The sequence below is a fragment of the Ilyonectria robusta genome (genome assembly GCF_021365365.1).
Source record: "Ilyonectria robusta strain PMI_751 chromosome Unknown BGZ61scaffold_17, whole genome shotgun sequence".
Classification (NCBI taxonomy): domain Eukaryota; kingdom Fungi; phylum Ascomycota; class Sordariomycetes; order Hypocreales; family Nectriaceae; genus Ilyonectria; species Ilyonectria robusta.
Window position 1 is genome coordinate 421,915 of NW_025764451.1, and position 16,389 is coordinate 438,303.

The 16,389-nt window shown below is 50.5% G+C and overlaps 6 protein-coding genes across 6 annotated transcripts; 3 read left to right on the forward strand and 3 right to left on the reverse strand.

The window, feature by feature from the left end:
- Positions 1–1,610: 1,610 nt before the first annotated feature.
- BGZ61DRAFT_520125 (uncharacterized protein) lies at positions 1,611–3,976 on the reverse strand (the record flags this gene model as incomplete). Its single annotated transcript, XM_046252434.1, has 10 exons — positions 1,611–1,823; positions 1,878–1,986; positions 2,042–2,194; positions 2,278–2,490; positions 2,545–2,697; positions 2,760–2,977; positions 3,039–3,399; positions 3,445–3,627; positions 3,678–3,692; positions 3,752–3,976. 10 exons carry the CDS (start codon positions 3,974–3,976, stop codon positions 1,690–1,692), a joined length of 1,764 nt encoding a protein of 587 aa, XP_046101108.1. The 3' UTR covers positions 1,611–1,689.
- Positions 3,977–4,502: 526 nt separating this feature from the next.
- Positions 4,503–6,761, forward strand: BGZ61DRAFT_456502 (heterokaryon incompatibility protein-domain-containing protein). Its single transcript, XM_046246524.1, has one exon. It carries the CDS (start codon positions 4,725–4,727, stop codon positions 6,621–6,623), a length of 1,899 nt encoding a protein of 632 aa, XP_046101109.1. The 5' UTR covers positions 4,503–4,724; the 3' UTR covers positions 6,624–6,761.
- Positions 6,762–7,380: 619 nt separating this feature from the next.
- On the forward strand, positions 7,381–8,062 carry BGZ61DRAFT_66113 (uncharacterized protein). The gene is made up of 3 exons (XM_046256962.1): positions 7,381–7,514; positions 7,573–7,842; positions 7,893–8,062. Exons 1-2 carry the CDS (start codon positions 7,459–7,461, stop codon positions 7,811–7,813), a joined length of 297 nt encoding a protein of 98 aa, XP_046101110.1. The 5' UTR covers positions 7,381–7,458; the 3' UTR covers positions 7,814–7,842; positions 7,893–8,062.
- Positions 8,063–10,187: 2,125 nt separating this feature from the next.
- On the forward strand, positions 10,188–12,274 carry BGZ61DRAFT_456505 (uncharacterized protein). Its single transcript, XM_046246525.1, is given in 5 exon segments — positions 10,188–10,250; positions 10,317–12,024; positions 12,041–12,107; positions 12,129–12,132; positions 12,243–12,274. 1 exon segment carries the CDS (start codon positions 10,338–10,340, stop codon positions 11,952–11,954), a length of 1,617 nt encoding a protein of 538 aa, XP_046101111.1. The 5' UTR covers positions 10,188–10,250; positions 10,317–10,337; the 3' UTR covers positions 11,955–12,024; positions 12,041–12,107; positions 12,129–12,132; positions 12,243–12,274.
- Positions 12,110–13,529, reverse strand: BGZ61DRAFT_456509 (NAD-dependent epimerase/dehydratase family protein). The gene has a single exon (XM_046246526.1). The coding sequence runs from the start codon at positions 13,359–13,361 to the stop codon at positions 12,345–12,347; it is 1,017 nt and encodes a 338-aa protein (XP_046101112.1). The 5' UTR covers positions 13,362–13,529; the 3' UTR covers positions 12,110–12,344.
- A 587-nt stretch (positions 13,530–14,116) lies between these two features.
- On the reverse strand, positions 14,117–16,383 carry BGZ61DRAFT_456511 (uncharacterized protein). Its single transcript, XM_046246527.1, is given in 7 exon segments — positions 14,117–14,139; positions 14,159–14,671; positions 14,707–14,708; positions 14,726–15,252; positions 15,314–15,457; positions 15,510–16,076; positions 16,138–16,383. The coding sequence occupies 6 exon segments, from the start codon at positions 16,195–16,197 to the stop codon at positions 14,448–14,450; spliced, it is 1,524 nt and encodes a 507-aa protein (XP_046101113.1). The 5' UTR covers positions 16,198–16,383; the 3' UTR covers positions 14,117–14,139; positions 14,159–14,447.
- Positions 16,384–16,389: the final 6 nt, after the last annotated feature.

Sequence of the window (16,389 nt, forward strand, 5' to 3'; positions counted from 1 at the left end):
AACATATGAATACTTGTCTCTATTGAAAAGAATTCATATATCTTATAGCTAATCACCCCGCTTGTAGCCTTCGCGTAGCGTATTGACTGTCGCGGTAAACATGCTGATGAATATAGGGGTTACTATTTGCTGGTCGGCTTCAGCGTTGTCTGGGTCTTGGTTCTTACCCTTTTCAAGCCAATGTTGTGGGACTTACGAAGAAGACTATATTTCCTTCGTCGGTTTTCGTGAGGTAAGCTACAGTGAATCCACGGCCAATCTTTGAGGTACATGACCACTAACGGGTTCAACCCAAGTTATTGTCTCCGTAACATCACCAGGCCACAGCTCTTCTTCTCGTACGAGACTCCAAGATACTAGTCCAGGTTTGCAGCAATGATCGTCTGCTTTTGCGTCCAGATTTTGCTTGTCACAGCCATGTACTTTATAGACTGGAGAAAGAACACCCAGGTATGTCTGATGTCGTCATTTAGGCTTCTGAAGTGTGCAGTATCTAACCTGGTATAGCGTGACCGTTTGGCCACCGGTGCCAAGGGTGTCGATAGAGACGTTGACGTTGCTCTCGGTCTTTCTGATCTAACAGATGTGAGTTTTCCTCACATTTTTCCTGGTAATGCGACAGAGCTATGTACTAATGCCTGGAATGCAAAGAAAACTTTCACTTCCGATATGTCCTGTAATTTTGCACCCATCCGACATACTGTAAGGAGATCAATAGCTTGGCAATGCAGGAAATTGGGATCTTCCAGGATACTGTGACAATTGTAACTCAAGTTTTATTCTTCAGACACGCGTTATCGCGGCACATGATTTTACCAATGCAATGGCTTTATCATTAAGCTAGTGTGTTGGAGTAGGAGCTGTACTCATAATATTCGTTTATTCTCAAAGACGAAACTTCAATCAAATTAATAGAAACATGTAACTGTATGAGTAAACTTTCATTGAGATAGCAAGACTAAGGTGCAAAAGTTTTTTGTATATTTTTTATTCTTAAGAATCGGCTAGAGTTAAATAGCTTTATTCGCTGATTCTTGACCGGCTATGATTATTCCTAACTACATGGTTGTGCCCTTTCTTGTTTTAATTAGAAAATAGCTTTTGGTAGCTTAGTAACAAATCTTCAACTACCTTCAAACTGGACAAAAGGGCATAGAAGACGAGAGGAATAATACACGTACTGCCGGTAGAAGTTCTCCCTTGAACCTCAACTGTGTCCTCAGATCAAATAGACTTCACCTTGGCAAATTTTGACACAGAAAGTAAGTCAAATCAACTCACAAAAGAATAGCATCTCAACCCTTCGTCGTGGTGTACATACCCTATGCTATGCACAACAACAAGATAGTGATCGGAGACTGTGGTATTATGAGACGAAACACAAGCGACACATGACTTAGCATGCATCGCCGCTGGCCTCTCCATTAGCTAGCTCATCTTCAGCTCGTCGACGGTTCCTCGGCCTGCATCAGCTCTGCTCATGCAATTTTTCAGGATTATAACTGAGTTGTGGCCGAACTACATGAAATGTTGCACTTTCGTGACTTTAATAAAGTACAAATTGTTAGTAACGCGAGAAAATATAGCACATCCATTAGTAACAAACTAGGCTCAGCCTTTCAAGAAACATGCCCTATTTCATTTTCGGACCCCTCTCCGGCTACTCATCATATCCTCATCAGTTACCTTTCAGACTCCTGAATCTTGTTTGTTCTCAAGGTTATGTCCTCTCCAACTTTTAGGGAGTAGAGATATTGAGGAACTACTCCACTCTGGGACAAGCCATGTTGCAACGACCAGACACTTGATGGCTTCTGTGACCACTGTAAGAGCAGAGTTAGTGAGGAGAGATGTACTGGATCATTTCCATAACTTACGACCTGCGGCGAATACTTGGAACCATCGCCAGGCCACCTCTTCTCCGCTTCCACGAGGAAATTCTCGAACCGGGACCGCCAGAAATGTGCATGCGAACGATATAGGTGTCGAAAGTACATTTAGCAAATCGTCCAAAGTTATCAGGCAGGGTGGTAAAGCATACAAAGATAACTGTAATGAAAGTAAAGATAAAAAGTAGCCGGCTCTGCCAGGCGCTGGCTTTGGCTCTGTTGTCCGCTTCGTTTGCAAGGCTGCGTGTATCCCTGGCAACCATGAGGTTGCCTTGCTTCTGCTTGAGATCCAGGAGATGATTGAGCTGTAGAGAATAATGCCATGTTAGACCCTCGTGCGTGGGGGCCGGGGGGCTCTGGTGTGAAGTCGGGTGGAGACCGCCCTTACCGAGTTTTCTACCGAAGATGCGTCCGCGAAAAGCGATTTGACCTTGGAGATCCGAAACTCCAGCCTCTTCTTCAGGAGCGCTAGTTCATCCTCTCCATCCTTTGGCAGAAACACTTCTTCTGTGTCGAATCGATTTTTGTTCACACCGATTGTCCATCCTTCCTGGCCGGCATCGTACTGGGCGACGACCATCCTCTGATCCTCCAAAACTCGCTAAATAATCCTCAGCTCATCTTTGACGTCCTTGATCTCACGAAGGTACTCTACCTCATCTGTTATGTTGCATAATTCATCTCCCATTTGCCTCCGTTTCGCGTTGTGGTCCTTCATCCTCTGCTTCGGGACTCGCTGTTCGTCCAAGCTGCTCAACATTTTTTGCCATTTGTTGAATTTTGCATAGCCGTCTGCGTCTTCTTGGGCCTAGACGGCAAAATGGTCAGTACAGCTCTAAGTTAATCACTCCGCCATGAATCATCTCATACCCGATAAGCGATACTTTGTTCGAAGATATGAAATAGATTCTCATCCAGTCCGGCGTTGGTCGGGGCATCCACGAACCCAGTGGCGTATTTCAGCATGAGAGATATCATGGAACCCATGTTCAGAGGCGGCTGTGTTCGCAGAGCTTCGGAGATTTGCGCCAAGAGGTTGTGTTCTTGCGCTGGGTGTCGACGATCGGGAAACGCAGTGATAAGGGTCGCTGATCATCAACAGTTAGAGACCTGGAGATAGGTAAACAGCACATGTTTATTGATACTCACTGGAGTCAATCTTCCAAACCCACATCTGGTTTACCATGAGGAGCTTCTTAGGCTTAACAGTGGTTCTCGCCAGCACAGTTGCCGGTCCGTCTTGTAAAAACCTGTTCAATCTCAGTTCTTCTTCACGCCTGACGTGTTTGACTACGACCTGGTCCCTGTCGCGATCACCCGAATCATCAAGGGAGAGGTAGTAAGACTGATCTAGCGTGCATGGTGCATGGAAGTTGGCTAGACTGTCGTCGGATTCGTTATAGAGGTGCTTCAACTCTTCCTTGTTGGCAAAGTTATCCTTACAAAGCTGAGAAAAGCACGTTTTGTCTTGGAGAAAGCAGTCGAGGCTTTCTGCATCAAAGTATGGAATCTAGAGAGTCAGGTCTATCTTAGCCCTGAATAAGGGCCAACTCACAACTAGGGAGAAGATTCCGCCGTGGGATCCAAACAAAGGGGTAAAAGAAGGCTTTCGGAAGCGAGCGTGTGGAGCCGGGCCTCTAATTTCGTGGTATGATCCAGTAATGAACGATCTGATCCCGCTCCAATACGCCTTGAATGTGATGTCATCGTCCATACCACTCAATGGACGTATCAAGTCCTGATCTTCATATTAGTGTTCCCACATTCCACAAGGACGCGGCTACGAACCTCGACCCAAGCTTTCTATATCGTATTAGCATATTGAAATCCTCGATATATTGGTCGCGGTTTGCTCGACATACGTTATTCGCGGGTAGGTGTACCCATCTCCAATAGTCTTTTGGCTCAGCGTTATTGACCTCGAAGTCCTTCGCCCACTTCTCAAGTTCCTGGACTTCACGTCTTCCATAATTCTTGCTGGCTTCTTCGTAGATGAAACTCCAAATGGGAGTTTGACGCTTTTTCTGAATGCGACTGGAGGCTCGATCCTTGGGTCTTGGAAATGTATGCGGAGGAACCTCGAGCATTTTGCGACTTTGAAGGCCTCGGGCTGGGTCGGGTGACGAGCGGCTGAGACAGTGAGACCTGCATAACGCTAGGCCGCTCAGCCTGTGGAAGTATTGGGGGCCAAAAATAATGAACAGGTTTGACGTACAACACCTGGTGCTCTTCACTTTTCATTGAACCCAGAGGGCATTTTCATGCATCCAAGTGCTATATAGACGACACTTGGACTTGGGGGGGGGGGGGGGGGGGGGGTGACAGGGATGAGCCAGACAATATCCCGCGAAGCGACAAGGCTACCTACTTACTAGTACTAGGTAGTAGAGGGCTAATAAACTAGGTGCGGCCTGTTGGTGCTTTATGAGGATCGAATGGGCGGTAGGCAGTGCTCATCACGAAGGGATGCGGCCGTGTGGCGGACCAACTTCATCCGGTCCGACGCCTTGTGCCTTTTTCCACTTTCTGTTGACAATTCTTCCGTCCCCCTTTTAACTGGCCTCTTTTGAGAACTTCGCCAATCATCTTCCAGGTGCTCTGCAGCCTGGGACCCGGTCACCTTGCTGCCCCATTGGATCATGGTGCGGTGGGGTCATGCAGCCTCAGCCAAGTCTTCCCAGAAGGCAGAGTGGCCTCTGAGGCAGCCTGGAAGCGATGGTATACATGTCTTTGGGTGCCTATAAATCTCTCTATCTCGTCGTACTTATCATCCGCTTCTACCTCGTTAAGCCAACTACTCTGCGGCCAGCGCGAGTCCTTCATCGTTAAGCCAACATGGTCGCGACAGCTTCATACAAGTACCAGCCACTTCGCGCCAATCAAATACGACTTCTCAAGTTTGTTTCCGACCATGGCCGCCGTACGTCTGCCGTCCTCCAGGCCTTCGCTCTCGACGAACCACTCCCCGCCTACCGGTGCATTAGCTATACATGGGCGATTGATGAGACCGGAACCGCGAGAACCTTCGCGCTCGAGATAGACGAGGAAACGCTTCCGGTGCTCGGGTCGCTCGGCCCCTTCATACAAACACTCCGCGCGAAGGATCAGCTGCTTGACGGCAGTTGGTGGTGGATCGACTCGATTTGCATCGACCAGGCAAACCTCGAGGAGAGAGCGGAACAGGTGCAGCGCATCAACCTCATCTACGGCCAAGCTGAAATAACCGTCGTGTGGCTTGGGATACAGTCGAGCGACAGCGATCTCGCCGTGGACTTCGTCAAGTTTCTCGAGAAGACCTCTCGCCGCCATCTGAGCGCCCCCGAGGCTCGCGCCTTGCTGGAGACGGACTCCTACCGCCCTCACTGGAAAGCATTCGAGAATTTCCTTTCGAGAAAGTGGTGGACGAGGATGTGGAGCGTCCAAGAGTTTGTACTGTCCCCGCGTGTCTCGTTCTGGTGCGGTATGCGCACCGCCTCTAGGGTCGCCGTTTGCCTGAGCATCCTCATGGCCGACGTCTGCACCTCGGTCGGCATCAAGGAAAAGCCATGCTTTACCCACGCGAATCATCGCAGGAGGGCGCTGATGGTGTACAAAGCGTCCAAAAAGCCTGGCAAGCCCGGGGCCGAGGCGCGCCTACCGCTCGCGGCCTTGTCCGCCTACTTCTGCTGCATGGACGCGACCGACGACCGGGATCGGATATACGGTCTCCGTGGTCTCGCCACAGACCAAGACCTCATGCCCGTCAGCTACGCCATGACCGCGCAGGAAGTCTACAGGCTCTTCGCCCAGCGGTTCATCGAGGCGTACAACTCGCTGGACATCATCTGTCTGGCCTCGATATACAGCGGACCACCAGCACTCGCGTCGACGCGTCCCTCATGGGTGCCGGACTGGCAGAAGAGAGTAACGATCGTAATTCCAGCCATGGTCAGTCAAAGCTGCAAAACCCACATTGGCAACCTCCGCCCCTCCCTTTCTCTCGAGGTGGATCCCGGAGTCTGCTTCTCGGCAGCCGGCAACATACCGCCCGTATACAGCTTCGACAAGGCGACGCTGAACGCACAAGGTACCATCGTCGATACAGTGGACGGGCTGGCCGGGTCAGCTCACTCACCCATGGTCCGGAGCTCAGGATGGGACGCCTCCGCCTCCTCCTTTTCGGCCACTGAGATCCTTACCAGCGTCTGTCGGAGCCTGGTACTGGACCGCAAGGACAGGTACATGCGTTTCGCAATGCCCACCGAGGCCTTCTCTCTTGACTTTGTCCGCCTCCTCGTGCGCATAGTAAACGGCATCGACCTCCCGGGTTGCAGAACACTCCGTCAGTGGTATGAAGACAATAAGCTCTTCGAGATCCAGGGCCGCACCTTGGAAAGTATGCTCCAAGGCTGCCCACTGGCCGACACTGCTCTCACGGATCCCGCCCCGAATGAGGACGAATACTACCACGACACCATCTTTGGGCGGTTCTTCGACACGGTCGTGAGGATGTCACTACGGATGATGGTCACAAAGGACGGACGCGTCGGCATGGCACCGGAGAGGACTGTGAAGGGGGACTTGGTCTGCATACTGTTTGGGTGCAGTGTCCCTGTTGTTCTGCGGCCGACTGATGACGATGGAGGGCAGCAGAGGTTCAGGCTCGTGGGGGAGTGTTTCGTCGATGGGTGGATGAGCGGGGAAGGGTTGGACGAGGCTGCATTTGCGAGGAGGAGAATGTTCGCAATCTGCTAAAGCACCCTGGCGATGAATGTAATTCCTGCTACGCTTTTCCGTTATGAATTTCATACTGGCAACTCATATCTCAGCCTAAGTAAAGCAGCGAATTTAAATAAATAGCTTAGGCTTTGTATTGAGTTTGTTTTCACATCAGACTCCTTATATGATTTAGAACTACACCTAACCTCCGGGGGAGTTTCTTTGCAAGCCGGTATTATCTCTTCGTATTCCCCAGAATGCTAGCCAGTCCCTCTCCGCCGCTATCTCCCCACTAGTGTAATATTTGAGTGCTCGTTGGAGGTTCTCCATTAACATAGTAATAGAAGTATCGTATAAGTTGGAGTTTTTGTGAAGGGATTCGAGTCTTAATACTACAGCGAGGTCTGGGAGTGAATAGATAGGGAAAGGAAGTTTAGCATCTTTGTGGAGGAATTCGAGTCTAAATACCAAAGAGAAGCCTGGGAGCGAATGGAAAGGGGAAAGGCACCACATGGACGTGAGAAAGCTACAGATTGCTGCGAGTTAGACAAGGCAACGCAATGTGCCCATGCCTCAGGGGTAAGGATCATTGCAAGAGCGAGGAGGGGACTGCTCAGGGGAAAGGGTGAGCAGAAAGCTGATGAGGGCTGCGCGGGCTGAGGCGGCTGAGGCACCGCTGAGGCGGGCTGAGGCACCACTGAGCCGAGATTGAGCCGGGGAGCGAGGAGGCCCTAAAAGCGGCCAGCGCCCTCAGTCTCAGAATCAAGAGTCTTATCGCCCACCACTTGTATGTGTCGGAGGTCCGATTTTCGTCATCTCCCTCTTTTGGCTGGGCCGGTCTGCTCGTAAAGATATTCCATTTGCAGTACCCATGATGGCAGGTGTTCCGTTTGGCATGGGCTTCATGTGCATTTTTATTGCCCTGCTGTACGTGTCCAAGATCTTATTTCCCTTGATGTTGACTGGGCCACTGATTCGCGACTAGTAATGATTTGACCGACGCTTACGGAGTCCTCGCAGCTTCTGCCCACGCCGCATCAAGCTGTTCGCGCTCGTTACTAGCTACGGTTCTCCCACTCGCCGTTACCCCCATGTTTTCGAATTTCGGTATTGCTGGAGCATGTGGCCTTTTGGCCGGGCTCAGTGCACTGATGTCCGTGGTGCCTTTCATATTTATTTGGAAGGGGGAGAAATCTGGGCAAACTCAAAGTTCTGCAACAGCTTGAAGAAGAATCGGACGCACTGGGAACTACTAGTGAGCATCCAACCACAGAGCGCCAAGGTGTATGGAAATTGACTCATAAGAACAAACTCAGAGCTAAGGTGGCAAACACCAGGTACATATATCTAGATTAGGGCGTAAAATACCCATCGGTACCCATGATCTGAGTAATTTACACCCTAATCCAGATCCCTTAGAACCAGAATACTTTGTATTATATTCATCAACCTACCACGGCGGATGATGATCATAGATCTTTATAAATCGGATACATCATCACTATCACATTTCTATTTCACTTATATATAGGTGCGACTCTATCATCCTTCGTGTTCTGTTGTGTCCTCGGTTGGGCCCTACCAGTAATCAAGGATTCAATTAAGTGCGTAGAAGAACATAACAAGCGGAGTTCCATCTTTGATTGGACATGTATCCAGTAACAGCAGCATTGAGAAATCAGCCGGGCTAGTTTCAACGATAAAAACGGCATAAAATCATGACATGACCGATTCCTCACCCGGTTCGTTCGGTGCGGCCGGCTCGGTGCCACCGAATTGGTCCAGCCGATGCTGAGTAAAACTGTCGTGACAATATGGCTTCATCTCTTGAAGATTCTCTAGCTCGTAAATTTGGTCTCCGTAATTACAAGACATCCAGCGCCCGTATCTGAATATTGTGTCGATCTGCACGATTGAGTGACAACGCCACAACGTCGTGGACCGACAAAAAACATATTCGTCGAGATTCATCGTCGAGCAATCAATCAAAATGACGCAAATTTGAGACAGGTCAAAGATGGCCAAGAAACCCATTATGATCAAGATTTGATCATAGAAAGTATCCAGCAAACAATTGATGGGGAAAAATCGCCGCTGTGGGACATTAACCAGAAGGCCAGTGTCCAGGCCCAGCCCTGCGAGCGAATGCAAAGGCTTTACGGGCGATGTCTATATGCCGAAGTTGGCAAATCATAAGTCCAACATCCAGTTCAAGGGCCAGACAGCGCATGCTGCCGTTGCACCATGGGAAGGCGTCAACGCACTAGATGCCGCTGGTCTGGCCTACCTATTTTTACCTATCCATCGGTTATCTTGGCCGCTGCCTCTAAAGCTATCCTCGGCGTAGCCACAGCTATCCTGCCCCGGAAATGCATTACAGATTACTCACCCTGCCGAATCTGGCGTTCAGGGATGCCAAGATCCAGCGTTTGCATTCTCCATCTGTACTTGCATTCCGGCACCTGGCACTTAATAAGAATTTGGGCGCAAAATGTGTACGTCGCACGATATGTGTACCTTGGCCACCGAGCAAAGCCTGCGACAGCAACCCCAAGCTGCGGCGTAGCGTCATAGGCTTAGATCGCAAGTACTCCCTGCGTCTGCATTTGTTTAGCTGGCAGGTCCAATGCTATTTTCTTTGCGCCAGATTTTGTGACTCCTGCCACGGGACAAGGCCGAGTGTGTGCTATTCGTGGTGGGTCCCGAAATCCCGATCAAAGCACTCAGTTACTACGGATGGGAACACCCTTTAAGCCTCGTTAGTTCCCCCTGAGTAATGGCCAGCCCCTTTACGAGCCGTGGCGTCTTTTGTTTGGTGATTTAGCATTTTTGTCTAAAACAAAATTGACACACACTCCCTTCTTTCTATGCATTATCCCTTCAAATGGGCGCAGCCTCCATACGTACTAGCCGTACGTGCTAACTTAAGTAGGCAAGACGCACAAGGGAGGCTGAAACGGATGTTGGCTTGCAATTTACCCCTGTGTTTGTAGAAATACACAAGAATTCGTACTGATGTGCCATTAACCATTGGGCTGGTCAACGAAGTGAATTAAAGTAAGATAACCCTGATGTATAATAACCGCCCCCGACCCCGCCCCTCCCCCCCTTCAAAAAAAAACCCCCTTCGCCTGTCAACCTTCAGTCTAGAAACCGGATCTAAATAACTTACAGCTTGTTCTGAATCTTCTTTAATAGTTTTCGCAGCTCTCACAGCTATATTTTATTCTAGCTAATATTATTTAATTTTTTAAATCTAATTTCATATAAAAAAATAAATAAAAGTATATTTTTCTATTTTATATTAGTAACTTATTTATCTTCAAAGGCAGATAGAAGTTAGAGTAATATTACTAACTAAGATACCTCAACTTAAAAAAGCGGCAAATTATAAACCAGTAACATACCAAGACTGACCAATAGGGTTATCTCGCGATCTGCAAGTGCCTCGACCCCGAGATTGTACATGAGCTAGCACTGGCAATTCTGTGCCGGGACCCACATGGTATTGGATGCCGACTGACACAAGGAAAACTGTGGCTTCAAGCTATCTAATGTCGCTCTTGGTAGTCTCAGAATCATGAGACTCTTGCTGCCACTGAATTTTGGTGGCATTTGGTGTACCTCTCCCCTATTATGATTTACTAGTTCAACACGTACATATAAAGGGATACCGGGTCCTCGGAGAACCAAAACTCGTCACCCCCGACCGAATCTGAACTACTCCGGAGCAGACTCCAAAATAAGAAAATGTCGATTCGCGAGGGACTAGACTCCGTGGGACCCTCCCGACACCCGCAGAGGTGGTTCGGCCTCATTGCGCTATTCTTCATTTGCTTCTGTTTCTTCTTCAACGCCAGGGAATACTCCGACAGCTTCTCTCAGAATTCCACAGACGCCCCAGATGGCCAGTCCGTCCCGATTCACCCAGCTCATACGACGTTGTCTGGGCCACCGACGCAGCCGACCTCAGACGTGCAAGCTCCGCCAGAGGCCAAAAACCGCCGTCTCGTCGTGATTGTGCCCGCTACCGACCCAAACCCGGAAATCTGCAAGTTCATCCTGACCGCTATTGCTCTTGGCTACCCACGCCCCATCATCATCAACTGGGGCCTGGATTACCACTCCGTATCGAAATGGGAGCATGGCAAAAGCCTTATTAAGACAGTGGGGATGGTGAGATATCTCGATGCCGCCCTGCACCCAGACGCCCACCCTGACGAAAAGCTCGACGAGGATGACCTCGTTCTTGTTTCCGATGGCTCTGATGTCTGGTTCCAATTACCTCCCGATGTTCTCATCGCGCGCTTTCATAGGAGCATTGCGAGAGCCAATGCCCGGTTGCGCGAGCAGTGGCGCGGCAACTCGCCTATGCCGATGCGGCAGACCATCGTCACAGCATGTGAGAAAAAGTGCTACCCAGACATCTCGTCCGGCCAAAACCTACGCTGCCACCTTCTCCCAGAGAGTCCGCTCAGAGCCGACCTGTACGGCCCTGAGACTGACAAGAATGAAACCCGCGAGCACGACTTTCGACCCCGGTTCATCAACGGAGGTAGCTACATGGGCCCGGCAGGTGACATGAGACGCATGTTTCGCCGTGCCCAATCCATACTGGACACCTATATCGGCACGGGCATGAAAGTGCGAAGCGAGCAAGGCCTGGTGGGAGAGATGTTTGGTGAGCAGGAGGTTTGGCGGCAGTGGATGAGGAAGCAAAATTCAGCAAATGATGAGGTCCTGGCGATGACGCACCAGACCTACGAGTACCATGTCGGGCCGGACTATTATCAGGAGCTGTCCATCCCTACCTCAAGGGCCCACGATGACGGGGTGTTTATCAAACTAAACAACCAAACCGAGATTGCGGCGCAGTCGGCAGAACGACAGATCTCTCCTGTCCGGCTCAAGGGTCTTCCAGATGATGTCAAGGCCACTCAAAACCCACTGGCGAACGTGACGGAGAATCCGGACTGGGGTGAGATGCCCCTCTGGGCCGACTTCTTTACCGAATCCGTTCCCGTGATGCTGCATCACAACGCTCACGTCGACAATCTGAAAGAGCGACGTATTTTGTTGTGGGATAAAATCTGGATCTTTCCGTACCTGCGAGAGCTTGTTACTCGCAGCCTGACGCCAAGGGAACTGGCTCCGTTGGGAACTGTGCAAACTGAGGGTGGCGAGATCACGTACTGGGCGCCACCGTTGGACAGCGTGCGAAGAAAGCCGCGGGTGTTCTTCCACACGGTTTTGGAACCTATGATTGAGGGCAACTTCAACACTATATGTCGATATCCGGACGAGAAACCAGACGAGGGGCCGCACTGGTGGGACGAGGTTTTTCGGGACGGCAAGGGACCAATCTAAACTGTAGAACATGTATAATATGAATTGATAACGCACACAAATTTATTTCATGCTCATTCGATTGTAGCCTGATTGCAGCCTAATTGCAGTGGTGCCTTGTATGAGTTACCCCTTTGGATAGCCCTTAACAACTCAACATTCGACTCTGCTAGATTTAATCAAACTTCTGTCTGCTCCCTCAAGTCGAGCAAGTTGCCGGCGCAAGGTCAAAAAAAAAACAGTTTTATCCACAATTCAAGCATTTTCTATCCAATGCTACCACAATGACTAGAGACTCTGCTAGATCATTTGTGCCAGTCAGCACCATGGCAAGATGTGCCTTATAATTAAAAGTAAATATTGTGTTCTAGTCGAGCTTCGTAACTAATTAATAAGTCTAATTCCTTCCCTCTAGTTCTTGACAAGCTGGTTCTGATGGAGGAACCATTGGACAAACTTTGGAATCCCATGGTCGATCTTGGTCTTGGGGTGGTATCCCAACAACTTCTTCGCCTTTGAAATGTCCGCAAACGTAATTGGCACGTCGCCGGGTTGTGACTCGCGCCGATCGATGAGCGCTTTCCGGCCGAGGCTTTCCTCGAGCAGCTCAATCAACTCTCGAAGCTCTATCGTCTGCGACTCGCCCAGGTTGAAGGTCTCGTAGTCAGATCCCCGAAAGTCCACCGCCGCGCGGACTCCTTGGATGATGTCGTCCACGTAGGTGTAATCGCGGCGCGTTGTGCCGTCGCCGAATACAGGAATCGGCTTCCCGCTGTGAATCAGCTTTGCGAATTTGTGAATCGCCAGGTCTGGACGCTGCCGTGCGCCATAGACGGTGAAGAAACGAAGACACACGCATCGGATGTCGTAGAGATGAGAATACGTGTGGCACATCAGTTCGGATGCCGTCTTAGATACCGCATAAGGCGAAATGGGCTTCTGGGTGTCATCGCCTTCCGCGAAGGGGACCTTGGTATTCAAGCCGTAGACGCTCGACGAAGACCCGAAGACGAATTGCTTCACGCCGAATTCCTTTGCGCAGTCGAGCATGTTCAGCGTGCCGCCCAGGTTGGTTTCGACGTACGCGGCCGGCTTCTCCAATGACGGCCGTACACCTGCCCGCGAAGCAAGATGCACAATTGCGGTGAAGTTGTTCTCGGCAAAGACATCGCGCAGGGCGTCGCGGTCGCGTATGTCGATTTCGTATAATGTGAAGTTTGGGTTGAAGTGGTGCGCGGCGAGGTTTGAGCGTTTGATGTTGGGGTCATAAAAGTCGTCAAAGTTGTCGACCACGGCAACCCGCCAGCCGCCTTCTGCCAGAAGATGATCAACCAGATGCGAGCCGATGAACCCAGCGCCGCCAGTGACCAAGATTTGCCTTTGAGTGGTGGCCGGGGCATCCAGCTCCAGTGGAGGAGTAATAGACATGATGGATGGCTAAGTGGTTCCAAACCCCGCTTACTTGAATCGTGATCGATGTTGCCTTGGACAAGCTAAATGTGCAAACGGTCGAGGACGGAAGAACGCCAGTGGATATAAGTGACAATTCTTCTTGACCCAGGCGCGGAACCAACCCCTGAGCTAAATACGATGTGCCTGGGCATTCCGCAGTTAGCTGGGCAGCTAGCGCCACAAGGGCGAGCGCCACTACAAAAGATATGCCACTATTGATCGATAGCTCGAACTACTGCGCAATGGTTGGGTCGATTGCCCAATAGCTGGTGTGTGGGGCTTCAATACTTCTGGAGATGTGGATCTGGCGGCATGAAAATAAGATGACATGTCTTAGTACGGCGCGGCGTACGTACGGCGTAGCACGCGTGGTGCGTGGATATTGCAATGAGCTTGTTGCGTGTGACCTCACGCGACATCTGGCAGCCCGCAAAGTACGCGGAACGGGAAGGGATGCATGGGGAATGCTGAATTGGCAGATGAATTCTATGCAAGGACTGTCTTGGTGTCCCTTCCGCCATCCGACGCGCTGGATTGTATCTCTGCCGGGCGTGATGGTGTGAGCGATTTGCCACCAAGAAAATGTACACAGTCCCGGCCAAGGAAAATGGGAATGAGAACGAAATAGGGAGATTTGATATAGATAAGGGCACAATTTGCCACACAAGACACTTACAAAGTCACATGTGAGTAGTCGGCATGTCACACTAAGTAGATACGGTGAGGATCATGATGAAAGCTCTTGATTTCCTATCTAACGAAGGGCCGGGGACCGATCCTAGAGATGAAAATGGGAGGCCTTCGGCAGCTTCCGGGCCCGAGATCCGCAGGGCCGAGACCGTTGTCCAGACCGGGCTCCTAACAGCCGGTCTGGAAGCTGTTCCGGGCGTCTTCCGAAGATCCCAGAATGTGACACGGCACATTCCAATTTTCGATGCGAAAAATACGCCGCGCTGAAGTTGTTCCCGGTATTGGCCAAGGATAATAACATAACACGTATATTTACCCCTTCCTGAAATGAGAAGAAAAATACAGATGAATCTAGCATGTTTCTCTCTGTAATTAAAAGAAAGGTATCAACGGAATGGTAAACAGATTGGGCAGGGGGACACAATTTCTTGGCGATTCGTCAAGGGTTTTCGAAATGGTTGTAGCCAGCAGACCAGCCTGCCGAATTCCTACCGACTCGCCAATACTTCGCAACTGCTCCACGGCAAAGCCACGAATGCTGCGTGTATTCAACTCCTCCAGAGCCACGACAAAAAGTGGTCGGATAAGGGACAGGATGCCTATGAAGCATGATTAGCCGCCTGGGTACAATCGAGGAGCCTAAAGACCCACGTGGAGTGCCCATAAAACTAGAAATGGAAATACACATGTCGGTAGATAACTCCTGGATAATGGAGAGGGGAGCGGACTGTCGAGCATCGCGGGGCGCATCTGAACAGGCCTCGCATTGATGGATGATTTTGTTCACCACTATCCGGAGGGCTCGCCAGTTATTCCAAGCCTCTGCAATCCAGAGACTAGGATACACATGAATATGTGTGTCAAAGAAGGTACCGGGAGCAGCTTCAGAGGCATCTATTCGAGCATACGCCCAACCTGAGGGCGCACCCTCTCGCCAGGCTTCAAGGTCACGATCGATTTCCAATGCCATGTCGCGTATGACGTCGAGATCGGTGATCTCGCCGTTCGCAAAGACTGCTCCGAGGTTTACTATTCGGAAAGATATTTGACAGACGGAACCGCGACTTGCGACATTGCTGCGCTGCCATTGTTGGCGAATGATGCTGGTTTGGAAATCCCGGGTTGCTTGGACTAGGGCCTGAGGGACGGGCATGTGTTGTTGTGTGCAGGCCGAAATCTATACCACATGTAAGCCGTGATTCCTGGTGAGCAAGGGGGGAAGTCATAACAAGACTCACTATTTGAGAGCGGATCAGGATGTAAAGCAGGCCTCCACGCTTCCGGGTGAACTGCTCCTGACCTCGTAGCGCGAGCAAGGCCGTGGCTCCTTTGACATGGGCGGCCCAGTAATCATAGCGATCTGACGTCTCAAAATTAACAGTCTATATGAATGTAAGGAAAATCGTCATTAAAGCAGCAAGTGGTTCGGGATACCTCAAATAGCCCCAGTAAAATAACTGCCATCAGCGTCGAATCCGCCGCCGCTTGGACTGGATCCCCCAAAGCTAGGTTGACAGCGGTCACAGCCTTACAGTACTGCTCTTTAGCTTTGGAGGCGACATAGGGGGCGTAGGACACGTTGGATATTCCAGCCATGCCAACCGCCTCGATGGCTGCTTGGAGGACAGACCCATCGTTGAAGTACGATTGAGTGAGCCAGTCATGGTAATCTCCACAGAAGGGGACTTCATTAAAGGTGTATTTAGTAAAGAAGAAACTGGCACCCAGGTTATTAACCGGCTGAGAAGGGGGGTATGATATTCCGAGTGGGAGAGAAGTTGGAGGGGCCTCGCAAGCAGTAGCGAGTCCATTCTTTGGCGGATGGCTGGAAGTAGCAATGACCTCTTGGCCCAGTGCCGGTTGTGGCTGGTCCAATTGGCGAGCTTTCCGAATAATTCGTTCAGACTCGTTCCGAAACAAGACTTGATCTAGGTCCCGGTAGCCTGGACATTGAATCTTTGATTTCTGGCATTTCAAGCATGCGGGCTTCCGCTGGTCGCACTGCCAACACCAGGTAGTCAGTGGATTAGTGCCTTGTAAGATGAAAGGTATTGCAACATGCCTTGACCTTCCGCCGGCGACAGCGTTCACAGCCTTTGCTGACGACGCCATAATACCCCATGACAATCCCGATCGGCCGGGGTTGAGCATCCGGTGTGCTCCTGTCGAGGGATTACCGATTACTCAAGCTTCAGTTGGGTTGCCCAGGTGGAAAGTGAGGAAAGTCCGCTTCCGATCTATGGCCTTGACCGGAGAAGACAGATATCTTCCACGCCGGAATCACGGCAAGCCTTCGATCCTTTGGTCGGTTCAC

What these genes read in the sequence shown, in the direction of transcription:
- BGZ61DRAFT_456511 (XM_046246527.1), bottom strand. Translation starts at nt 16,197, where the DNA reads ATGGGGTATTATGGCGTCGTCAGCAAAGGCTGTGAACGCTGTCGCCGG. An exon ending in GTCGCCGGCGGAAGGTCAAG is followed by an intron (nt 16,077 to 16,137) that starts GCATGTTGCAAT and finishes TGGTGTTGGCAG; the next exon opens with TGCGACCAGCGGAAGCCCGC. An exon ending in TTTTACTGGGGCTATTTGAG is followed by an intron (nt 15,458 to 15,509) that starts GTATCCCGAACC and finishes ACATTCATATAG; the next exon opens with ACTGTTAATTTTGAGACGTC.
- BGZ61DRAFT_456502 (XM_046246524.1), top strand. Translation starts at nt 4,725, where the DNA reads ATGGTCGCGACAGCTTCATACAAGTACCAGCCACTTCGCGCCAATCAA.
- BGZ61DRAFT_66113 (XM_046256962.1), top strand. Translation starts at nt 7,459, where the DNA reads ATGATGGCAGGTGTTCCGTTTGGCATGGGCTTCATGTGCATTTTTATT. An exon ending in TGCATTTTTATTGCCCTGCT is followed by an intron (nt 7,515 to 7,572) that starts GTACGTGTCCAA and finishes ATTCGCGACTAG; the next exon opens with TAATGATTTGACCGACGCTT.
- BGZ61DRAFT_456505 (XM_046246525.1), top strand. Translation starts at nt 10,338, where the DNA reads ATGTCGATTCGCGAGGGACTAGACTCCGTGGGACCCTCCCGACACCCG.
- BGZ61DRAFT_456509 (XM_046246526.1), bottom strand. Translation starts at nt 13,361, where the DNA reads ATGTCTATTACTCCTCCACTGGAGCTGGATGCCCCGGCCACCACTCAA.